The sequence below is a fragment of the Camellia sinensis genome, chromosome 12 (genome assembly GCF_055761805.1).
Source record: "Camellia sinensis isolate YWXY chromosome 12, ASM5576180v1, whole genome shotgun sequence".
NCBI classification, from domain to species: domain Eukaryota; kingdom Viridiplantae; phylum Streptophyta; class Magnoliopsida; order Ericales; family Theaceae; genus Camellia; species Camellia sinensis.
Window position 1 is genome coordinate 127,624,907 of NC_138972.1, and position 11,817 is coordinate 127,636,723.

General features: G+C 31.5%; 1 protein-coding gene across 4 annotated transcripts; it reads left to right on the forward strand.

Moving 5' to 3' along the window:
- Positions 1-6,312: 6,312 nt before the first annotated feature.
- Positions 6,313-11,817, forward strand: LOC114312270 (Pentatricopeptide repeat (PPR-like) superfamily protein). Of its 4 annotated transcripts, XM_028258488.2 has the most exons (7): positions 6,313-8,907; positions 9,511-9,572; positions 9,657-9,774; positions 10,484-10,605; positions 10,730-11,074; positions 11,221-11,303; positions 11,514-11,817. In XM_028258488.2, the coding sequence occupies exon 1, from the start codon at positions 6,583-6,585 to the stop codon at positions 8,785-8,787; it is 2,205 nt and encodes a 734-aa protein (XP_028114289.2). In that variant the 5' UTR covers positions 6,313-6,582; the 3' UTR covers positions 8,788-8,907; positions 9,511-9,572; positions 9,657-9,774; positions 10,484-10,605; positions 10,730-11,074; positions 11,221-11,303; positions 11,514-11,817. The 4 variants fall into 4 exon arrangements, with proteins under 4 accessions (XP_028114289.2, XP_082753776.1, XP_082753778.1 ...); XM_082897650.1 differs by having other exon boundaries at positions 10,730-11,303; XM_082897651.1 differs by having other exon boundaries at positions 6,336-8,907; positions 9,493-9,572; positions 10,730-11,303.

The window sequence follows — 11,817 nt, forward strand, 5'->3', positions numbered from 1 at the left end:
TTTAAAAGATTTTTTTTACATATTTTTACTTTTTAGGTGTATTTATATTAGGTATGTCTAAAAAGTAAAAAAATTGCTTCAAATATTAAAAAAATTTCAGTAAAAATAAAAAAACAAGGAAAATAAGAAGGTAAAATTTTCTGAAAAGTGTTTTCTGAAAAGAGAAAACAAGCAAGCTGAATAGTATCACAATCACTTGATAACTTGTATCAAACTAAACAAAACATTAAAAAAGAAAAATTCTATAAACTCAGAAAAGTTACCATAAATTTACTTAGACTTTTAAATCAGTGGTGTATATTATTATTGTGGGATCAAATTATGAATAAATATAAACTTTTAATTATAATTTATAAGTAGTTTTTAAAATTTTTTAATCTAAGTTTATTGTCTTACTCATAAAAAGAACTTCTCAATCAAATCGCTAATTGATTATGCTAGCAACTCTCTATCTTTGATATCCTCTGTCAATGACACATGTGTATCATATCAAAGTATAAATCTTTCTCCATAGTTTGAATAATACTTGCATAGTTTCTACGTTATTTAAAAAGAATTAATCAAGATAAGAATTTTGTAAGATTATAAAAATTATATAAGAAAATAGTTTTAATCCATTTTATTTATAAAAAAATGATGAAAAATTATTTAAATTGTACTTGAAGAAATATAACAAATGATAGCTTTAATCAGTATATACCAAAAAAAAATTATATAGGTTACTTAACGAAAAAATGGTCGAATACAAATAAAGTCATGGATATTAAATTAAATCATATGAGCTCTAAATCGATAGTATAATATAGCAAATCAACTAATAATAACATAGAAATATTGACAAATATGTAATACTTTTCTATTATCTTTGTATTATATTCATTAATTTCATATATCATATTAAATTTTTATTCGTTTCGATCCTTTAATAAAATAAAGACTAAGAAAACAAATTGATAAGAAATTGATTCTAAACTTTATTATTGAAAATGCAAAAATTTCAAAAAGAGAATTTAGAGATGGGATTGAAGAAATACTATAACGAATGACAACCATATAAAAAATAAAAAATAAAAAAAATAACAATGATCTAATGGAAATTATTTTTAATAAATAATAGAAAGAATATCAAATTATTACCCTGTACAAATATAGTGAAGAAATTAATTTTGTGAGATTTTTGTGCTATCTTCTCCCATACAGCCTTCATTATTTCATTATTAATACTTTTTTCATTCAGAGCCAATATATATTTTTTTTAATCTTTATCACTTGGTAGATAATAACGAATAATAAAAATTATCAAGAGAAAATTAAGAATTTAATAGGAGATAAGAAGTTATAGATAAGGCATTTCATAAGATAAAAAAAGATAATATATGATAGAATGAGGAAAAAATTAATTTTTTAAAATATTTTTTTTTTTAATTTTTATGTTAATCTATAGGTCATGAAATAAATTTTCATATATTATTTATCAATTTTTATATGTTTATCTATAATGAAAGAAATTAAAGTACAAAATGAAGGGGAAAAAAAAGTAATTTTGTTTTTTTTTTAAAAAAAATCAATTATTTAATGTTTATCTTTATTTGTAGGCCATGAAATTAATTTTTATAAGTTATTTATCAACTTTTATATGTTTATTTATGGGAAAATTTTTTAAATTATCTATAAGTTATGAAATTAATTTTTTTAAATTAATTGTTTAATTTTTATCTTTATCTGTAGACTATAAAGTTAATTTTCAATTTTTATATGTTTATCTATATGGAGGAATTTTGAAATTCAAATCTTTATCCATAAGTAATGAAATTAATTTTAATTTTAATTAATCAAACAAATAGAAAATGAAGAAAAATAGAAAACATGAAAGACAATCAAAGAAGGTTGTCACGTAAGAAAGAGAGAGTTTTAAAATTATAAGAATTTAGGAATAAATATTTGGAGGTTTTGACAAAAACAACTACATTTGGTTATATATAGTATAAGTATAAGTATAGATGAACACGTGTGTTATGAACTTAAGTGTTTGTATAATTCATGCTGTTTAATGAAATTTTTCTTTGCTGATCAAAAAAAAAAAAAAAAAAAAAAAAAAAAAAAAAAAGTGTTTGTATAATTCCAAGTGTGTGATATTTGTTTTGTTCATTTAAGTCCCCACAGCTCATTGGACGGTATTTTGTATTATTGATTGGCTTCTGCCAGCTTCTTTATATTGTATTATTGTCATTATTGTAAAACAGGCCTTCGGTAATCACGGATTACTGGCCAGTTACGACGCTAAACCTATAGGGACGAGTTTGGGTCGTGACATTTTCCCAGCAATCAAACACACGAATTGTATAACAGCTTCACAACTAAAGCAAATCAATTCATGCGATTATTAATAGAAATGCGAAGACGAAACCTAGAACACAACTTATCTAAAATACACGATTCAAAAAATGTTAAGAATTTTCAGCATAAGGCAAAGCTGTTAATGAATCAACAGCAACACAGCCGAATAAGTTACATCTTATTGGCATATTGTCAAACACATGGTATGTAAGGTATAACCCTATGCTAACAAAAAAACAAAAACACATGCATATCAAATCAATACAAATCTACAACCGTATATAAATCGAAATCGAAAGAACACACACACACACACAAAAACTGGAAGCCATGACAGTATGATATACAAAAAGAAATCTAAGGTTTTTAACAATCTATGCAGTTTGAGATGAATTTGAAATCATATACAAAGTAGGTATGATTCGTAGAATCAGCCACACTGAATTCTTTGGACAACATATAAATCATTGCTTAACAAGCAGCGTTGTTGGTTGGATAATTTATTTTGAACTTGGGTTCTGTTACACGTAGCGTCACCCAAATGGCATAAGGTTAAGAAGACACGTATACCAAAAAATTGGAAAGAAGAGAAGAGATATAAAAGACATATAAGTCAGTTCTTTGGGCAGAAGGTTATATCGTGAGCACCTAGTGTGCATTTATGATAATTTGATGTGTTAGATTCACAGCACTTGTATGCTTTCATTCTTTTATAGAATGTTATAGATATAATAATAATAATAATGGATAAATTACACTGACTTTTTTTGATATTTGAAAAAAATATAATAAATTTTATAATTTTCTCATAATTATACTACTTTTTTTATTAAGATTGAAGGGACCGGAACTAATATAGATGATGTGAAAATACAATACCTTCTTAGTTCAAGGGTCCAATTCCCCTTCAGTCTGGAAACATATTGGACGGTGTTATTGGGCCGCGGTGGGTCCAATTTTGTGCCCATCTTGATGATTTGTGTAGAGCTCATTGAGTATGTTGTCCTTTCAAAGAATCGTGTGAATCGAATATCGATAGCCACTTGATCAGCTTGCATTTATATCTATAATTTATTTTAAAAATTATAATTGTCGTTGAAACAAATACAAACTGATTAAATAACTATTGATATTCGATCCATGTAATTTTTTATAAGAATGATATATTTAAAAAGTTCTATACATCAAATGATTTAAATTAACAATATAAGCCTGGAGTTAGCCCACTATGGCCAACAACGCTATCCAATCTGACAGGAGGAAAGCTGCGGCCTTGGTACAATTATACCACGAACGGAAATGAGCATGGGACAGATCGTTGACTTAGTTATTGTATCACACCTGCATGTTTATTTTTAGGGAAATGCTAGAGAGCTCTAAATCTAGAGCTCTAATTTGAGCTCTAGTGATGTGTCAAAGTTAAAAAAAAAAAAAAAAAAAAAAAAAAAAAAAAAAAAGGCACAAACATCACATCAGGATGGGTCCCACCTTCCCATTAGAGCTATTAGAGCTCTTCTATTAGAGCTCTAAAGCATTTTTGTTATTTTTATATGGTTTTGAATAGAAGATCTGAATTTAGATCTGTAAATGCAAACAATCTCATTCCCTATCTCAATGAATTTTACATATAAAGTTTCCAAAATTGCTATAAAAAAATAGAAGAAAGAGTAAGAAAAGAGGTCTCAATATGGAGCTCCTAGTAACTTTTCCTTAAAAGTTTTTCTCAAATTCAAAATTTTTTTTTAAAAAATAAGTTTTTTCTCAAATTTAAATAGCAATGATTATGGGTCCATTCAACTCGCGCCAACCCGATTGAATTGACCCAACCTGATTGATTATGGGCAAATGCATATTCTTCGGTGGATGGATGTAGATGAAATATTTCAAAATTCGTGGATACGATTCGGATTGTGGATTAACCATCTCATACCCGCATGAATCCGATCCATTCGTAGATGGAAAAAAAAAAAATTTGTTAACGAGTAACAATATATAATAGAAAAAATAAAATACATATTTTTGTGAAAATAAAAAATAATATCTAAAAAATATACATTGTGGTGTCATGGCCTATAGACAAATAATACATATTTTTTCAAATTACTAGTTATTGAAGATTGTAAAAGTTATGAATTATAATTCAAAAAAATGTCCAAAATTTGTAAATCCAAACCGCCAAACCGATCGCATCCATCCGCCAACCCACATGGCCCGCCTAATCCGCGTCCGCCAAACCAGTGGACAAATGCAGATTGATTTTTTTCAATCTACCTAATTTTGAACAGATGGCGGATGGGATGCCACCCAACCCAACCCGATCTATGATCACCCTTAAATTTAATGAAAATGATATTTGAGATAATTGATCAAATCTGTATAGCTTATCACATGTTCTGTTTTAATGATTTTGCATTCATTTTATAAAATTCTTTATATGTATCATTTATTTTATTTTATTTAAAAAAAAAACTAGTTGAGTAATTTTACAAATTTTATTTGATTGCTTTTGTTTCTTAAAAAAACAATCGGTGTACTTTTTTTTTGTTGGTAAATTACAAATACACCTATTGAGATTTGTTTAAAATTTGAATTATTCCTTATGGTTCTGTACTTTACATCTCGCCCCTTTAAATGTCAAAAAAATATTTTTGAATTTGTAAAAATTATTTATACTCACCAAAGATAAAATTATGTAAAATTGATAAATCTTTTACACATTTATTTATTTTACCAAATTATTTTTTATTATGTGTTTGGATGATTCTAATGTAATGAATGGTTTTTTTATTTTCATTAAATTAGTTTATATTTTTTTAAAAGTCAAATATGGCGATAATTTTAATATTATTATTAAACTAATCTATTAAATCAAAAAATTAAAAATTAAAAATATTTCATATATTAAATATATCGATTATACATTAAAAGTCTAACAACAACCTATTATATGATCATTATTCAAACACGTAACAAAAATTAATTTGGTAAAATAAATAAATAAATGTGTAAAAGACTTTTGAATTTTACATAATTTTATGTTTGGTGGATAGAAATAATTTTTAAAAATTCAAAAATATTTTTTTGAAATATATTTTTGTTAAATTAGTTTATATTTTATCAAATTGATAACTTTGTCCTTGAAATTGAGCAATGATATTTTCAATTGTCCTTATTTGAAATAAGATTCAAAATTCAGGGTCAAATGTGTCACAATTAAAAAGTTAGAGACCAAAATAACACGAACTCCAAACTATAGGGACTGTTAGTGTAATTCGCCACAGGTTTTAATCATGTCATAAATTTATTTTAATTAATAATTCAAGTAATTTTATTATCACACAGGAATGCAATTAGAAAGTTTATTTTTTTAACTAATTATGCTAAATCAAAAATTATGATGAGAGGCATTTGTAATCATATATAGGACAATCAATATTTTAAACAAATTTTAAAAAGTGTATTTGTAATTTTTTTGGACAAATTTCACCTTGGTTTATTTCCTAACCTTTAGAAATTATAACTTAACTCTCTTGTGGTTTATAGATTGAAGTATATTGTTGAGTCCGTTAACGATTTAATAAAAAAAATTAAAATATTCTTATATTTTCATCATTTATTTAGAAGATAAAATACACTTTAACCTATGTGCTTTATTTCACGTGTGATTACCCCATTAAAATTTAAAAATAAATATATAATTCTTTTATATTTATCACATATTTCACGCTTATTATTAAATTAAACCAAATATTTAAGATACACTTTCATTCACAAATTGTGCGCACATTATATAATTTTTTAACAATGATTCATCCTCCCTTTTCCTCCCACCCCTTTAACCTCCTCTCTCTCTCATTGGTTACATTTTCTTTTTCTTTTTCTTTTTTTTCCTGCTCCTCCAATCACCACCCACCACGTAACAAGGGGTGAGGAGTGACACCAAAAGGATCCCAAGCATTACTCATAATTTTTTCAGCGATGAAGTGAAGTTTGTCTTCCTTTTTTTATTTTTTTTTCCCAATAAATTGAGGGGCCCGTGCAAACAAATCACGGCCGTTGATTCTGAATCACCATCAACCACCACCTAGAGAACCCTCCTCTGACTCACACTCCCTCCGCCACCACCGTCGCCGCCACCACCACCACCGCCACTGCCACCACAGCACTAGGTTTCAGCCTCATGCATCGACTCAACTCTACACATTCAACAATGTCAAGCATGGACTCTCACTCTCTTCTCCTTTAATGGGTCTCTTCCAATTCATCTCCAAATTGGCTTCGTCTTCAAATCCCAGCTCATCCCTGTTATTCTTCAGAGCTTGTTTGATCCACAATCTATCTTCCAGACCTTTCCCTGATTATTCACCCAAGAAACCCACCATCAGAGACTCTGAACTCACCAATCAAATCACCACCACCATCAAGCAACGCCGCTCCGAGCCTCTTCGCCGCGTTCTCAAACCCTACGAGTCGAAATTCAAACCACACAACCTCATTTGGGTTCTCATCAATATCAAGAAAGATTACAAATTGGTTTTGGACTTCTTCGATTGGGCGTGCCTTCGAAAAAACCCATCAATCGAGTCCCTTTGCATTGTCATTCAAATCGCTGTTGCTTCGAGGGATTTGAAAACGGCAAGGAGACTCATTTGGGATTTTTTGATGAAACCCAATTTAGATGTGAGTGTTGTGTTTGCTCATTTTGTTGAAAGATTGATATATGTTTATAAAGATTGGGGATCTAATCCCTTTGTATTTGATATTTTGTTCCAAGTACTTGTTGAATTTGGACTGCTTGATGAAGCTAGAAAGCTCTTTGATAAGATGTTGAATTATGGTGTAATTATGTCTGTTGATTCATGTAATTTGTTTCTTTCGCGTCTCCCGAAGAATGATGTTGGGGTTGAGATGGCATTAAAGATTTTTAGTGAATTTCCTGAAGTGGGTGTTTGTTGGAACACTGCATCACATAATATTGTGATTCACTCACTTTGTAGATTAGGGAAAGTAAAAGAAGCTCATCAATTGTTCATACAAATGGAGTTGAGGGGTTGTGTGCCCGATGTTATAAGTTATAGCACGGTAATCAACGGCTATTGTCAAGCTGGGGAGTTTCAAACTGTGTTGAAGCTTGTAGAAGAAATGCAAACAAAGGGGTTGAAGCCAAACCCAAATACATTTAACAGCATTATCATTCTTTTATGTAAGAGTGGCAAGGTTGTCGATGCAGAGATGGTGTTGAGAGAGATATTGAGACAGGGAGTACTTCCGGATAACGTGGTCTACACAACTCTCATTGATGGTTTCTGCAAAGCTGGGAGTGTTTCAGCTGCGTACAATTTGCTTGAAGAAATGCAAAATAGTAAAATTATTCCTGATTTTGTAACTTATACTGCTATTATCTCTGGTCTTTGTCAAACTGGAAAGATGGCTGAAGCAAATAAGCTCTTCCATGAAATGCTTAGTAGAGGGATGCAACTTGATGAAGTTACTTATACGGTGCTTATCGATGGTTATTGCAAGGCAGGTGACATGAAACAGGCCTTTTTACTTCATAACCAGATGGTTCAGATGGGGTTGACCCCAAATGTCGTCACTTACACTGCTCTTGTTGATGGGCTTTGTAAACTTGGGGACGTAGATGCAGCGAACGAGCTTCTTCACGAGATGTGTGCGAAGGGTCTAGAGCTGAATATTTGCACCTACAACTCGATTGTCAATGGTCATTGTAAAGTGGGAAATATTGGACAAGCAATAAAGCTAATGGAAGATATGGATGCGGCAGGGTTCCATCCGGATACTATTACTTACACTACTCTAATGGATGCATATTGTAAATCAGGAGAGATGGTCAAGGCTCACGAACTCCTTAGAGAGATGTTGAATAGAGGGCTTCAACCCACAGTTGTTACATTTAACGTGTTAATGAATGGGTTCTGTATGTCTGGGATGCTTGAAGATGCCGAGAGGCTTCTAAATTGGATGTTAGAGAAGGGTATAATGCCAAATGCCACTACCTACAATTCTCTCATGAAACAGTACTGCATTAGAAACAATATGCGAGGGACCACTGAAATATATAGGGGGATGTATGCTCAAGGAGTGATGCCTGATAGAAACACCTATAACATACTAATAAAGGGGCACTGTAAAGCGAGGAATATGAAGGAGGCATGGTTTCTACACAGAGAAATGGCTGAGAAGGGGTATAGTCTTACAGTTTCTTCTTATAATGCGCTGATCAAGGGTTTCTTTAAGAGGAAGAAATTTTTGGAGGCAAGGAAACTGTTTGAAGAGATGAGGAGAGAAGGGTTGGTTGCGGATAGAGAATTATACAACATTTTTGTTGATATGAACTATAGTGAGGGGAACATGGATATCACCCTTGAGCTTTGTGATGAAGCAATAGAGAAATGTCTCATTGATAAAAGCAACCAAGGAAATACATAGCTTGATTTATCAGTGATGCTTTCTTGGGAAGTTGGGATTATTGTGGGAAAAAAATTTAGTTGTCCTTGCTTGGGCTTTGATGGTGTGATTCTGTGGCCTACTGACGTACCCACAACCATGGTAATTTTTTCCCTTTGTTTTTTGTCAATCTGTACACTGGATTGCTTGTTTCATACAGTACTGTTGCTGAACAAATAATCATTTATTAGTTTGCGGCAGTCTAAATGGTGTGGCTCTGTATATCTCCGAACATTATGCTATGGGATTGTCATATATGTAAATATATATGTGTGTGTCAATACATTCCATGTTTGGAGTTCTCCAACAATCAACACACAGTCATGGAAAGAAAAACATCTAAACTCTCATTTTTTCGTATTCTAGGAGCATCTTAGATGTTATTATCTGTCCGTCTATCTTCTGTTAATCTTGGCTGTGGTTTTTTTCACAAAATCATGAAAAGAAATTTATCCAAACAACCAAACCGATACTTTATTATGTTACTTCTAGTTTGAATTATCTCAATAAATATGTTTTTTTGTTTCTTCAACCTCTTTATTTTGGGAAGTGGCTACTTTAGTTGGCCTTTTGACTTTTTAAGAAAAGACGTGCAAAAAAGTAGAGAGAACAGTCGACTTTTTGGCTTTTGGCTATTTTAGGTGCTTGCCAAAACACTTGCATATACTTGTCTAAACTAAGCTTCAGTATATTTCTCTCTTCTAGGCAATACTTCTGCTAAAAAAGACTATGACCAGGCTACAGCAACTGCATCCCGAGTATTGCAGGTACTTGGAGATACTTAACAGTGCATGCTCACAAAATTTTCATTTAATGTGATTTCCTCTGAAAATTGTTTGTCGGTACTGCAGTTGGGATTGGTTTTTGGCTTGTGCTGCCTGTAATCCTTGCAGTAGGATTACATTTTGGAGCTAGATTATTTACAAAAGACGCCAATGTGTCCTCCACCTCATCAGTACTGGCCTTGCGGTATCTCTTCTCTGCAAACAATAAAACACTGTTACTGGTTATCTTGCTCTGTTAAACCAAGTTGTATTTGATATACCTTTCCTTCATATCAGTTTGTTGCAGCTATTCAACAAATCAATCCCTTGGCCTTTGTCTTTTTATTGCGTCATCAATTTTGGAGCATCATATTTTGCATATTTTGCCTGTTCTATGGTAATATAGTCAGCATCTTTATATCATGAAGTAGCACATTTACTTCCTGATGAAAAAAGACATGAACAAGAAAAATGTTTAAGAATAAATTATTTTTTAAAAAATCATAGCTTGCAGTCGCCTCTTCTAAGTTCTAAGTTAAGAATCAGGATGACCACTAGTATCCTGCCCTCCCTGTTATTTTTATTTCTAACTTAATAGAATAGAGGCACATATGGAAAAGATTATCGATGAAGCAGATGAAATAAGACAATAGATTAAAATAGTGACGCTGGATGGTAGAAGAGATTGAACGACCAAAGGAAGAAGAAGAAGTTAAAAGTGTCCTCTATTAATAAGAAGCCTTGTATTTAAATTATGGGACAACCACGAAGGTCCAAATATGGAAATAGACAGTAAATTCCAAAAACAAAAAAAAACAAAATTATGCTTTTGTGTTCAATTTAGCATAAATGTGAAATTTTTAGTTACTTTATTAGATTATTAAAGCACGAACTTGAGATTTTTCTTTATTCAGGTTCTGGTGGCTATAATCACTATCTTACTTTTGTCCATTCTTTCCCCCAATCATGGATTCATTGGAATATAGGATGCTTTGACCATCTATACGAGTCTCAGAGCATTTTCTGGATTTTGGAGGTAATTGCTTGTGCCACAAAATATTCATTTAGGCATAAAACCTTTGAAGAATAATCCTACTATATGTCAACTTGGCAATTGTATATCTTTCTAAATTTACTGTTCCTAAACACCAATAATGCAGGATTGGGACAGGATCAGGACCTTGGGGCTTTCTCAGGAGCTGAACATGCATCGTTATGGTTTTAGCATGGCCTGACTGGTTTTCTTGAACAAGTAACTTGTTTCCATGGTTTTCTTCTCATGGAAACTGCTTTTGAAAAATTAAGAAAATTTCATGGGCTTGTATCGTTTGTTGTTTGGTTGCTTAAAATATTTTCACATTTGTATGTTTCTTTTGTACATAAACTAGTTGTTTCATAGTAACAGAAGTACAAAGAGATATATGAGCTGCTTCAGTGTTGCTTTTGAAGTGGGGCATTCAGATACCAATACATTTTCAGTGCTGATTGTGGTTTGGGGCATTGAGGTATCCATGCATTTCAACATCATAATCGTCAAGGAATGTAGCAAAAAAAAGGAAGAGAAAGACTTAAATTGATTTTCTTCGACTACATGATGTATCTTTGGTCTTTGATATTGTTGGTCTAAATTTGTTTTTTCCCGTATTTTCAGACTCGCAATTCCTTTTGCCAAAAAAAAAAAAAAAAAGAAGAAAGGCAAAAGCACTACAACAAGGGTACAGCCACTTATCCCAGGTATTGTTACCTGTTAGTACTACAATTATCTACAAACCGAATGATCTCGTACTTCTTTCTGTGTCAAAATTTTCTCTGAACGACTTATACTTACAGTGGTTAGATCTTGTCCACCATTCCTTTCAAACCTCAAGCTAGATTTCAGTTTCCAACATGACTCTTTGTTTGAACCATACTTTGCACCCATTGAAGTACTATGATTTTGAACAGGACCTGTTAAGACATGTAATGGCGTGGGAAATTTTGTGCAAGGTCAAGACTCAAAGTGGTAGTTATTCATAGACAGTCCTGAAGAATGTGAGAATGGCCAATAACTAAACAGCTGAAGGTGGAATTGCCCGGAATCTTTGATCAGGGGGTGACCTGTAAATATGACAACATAGCCAGAAAACAACTTTCACACCATGTCGAACCCCACAAAACAGTGCTATGAGTAGGCCTAGTTGTAGTGTAGAAGTAGCTCTTTGTACTCATACCAGTGAAGGTTAATAAAATTTATTATGTTAATCTTCAA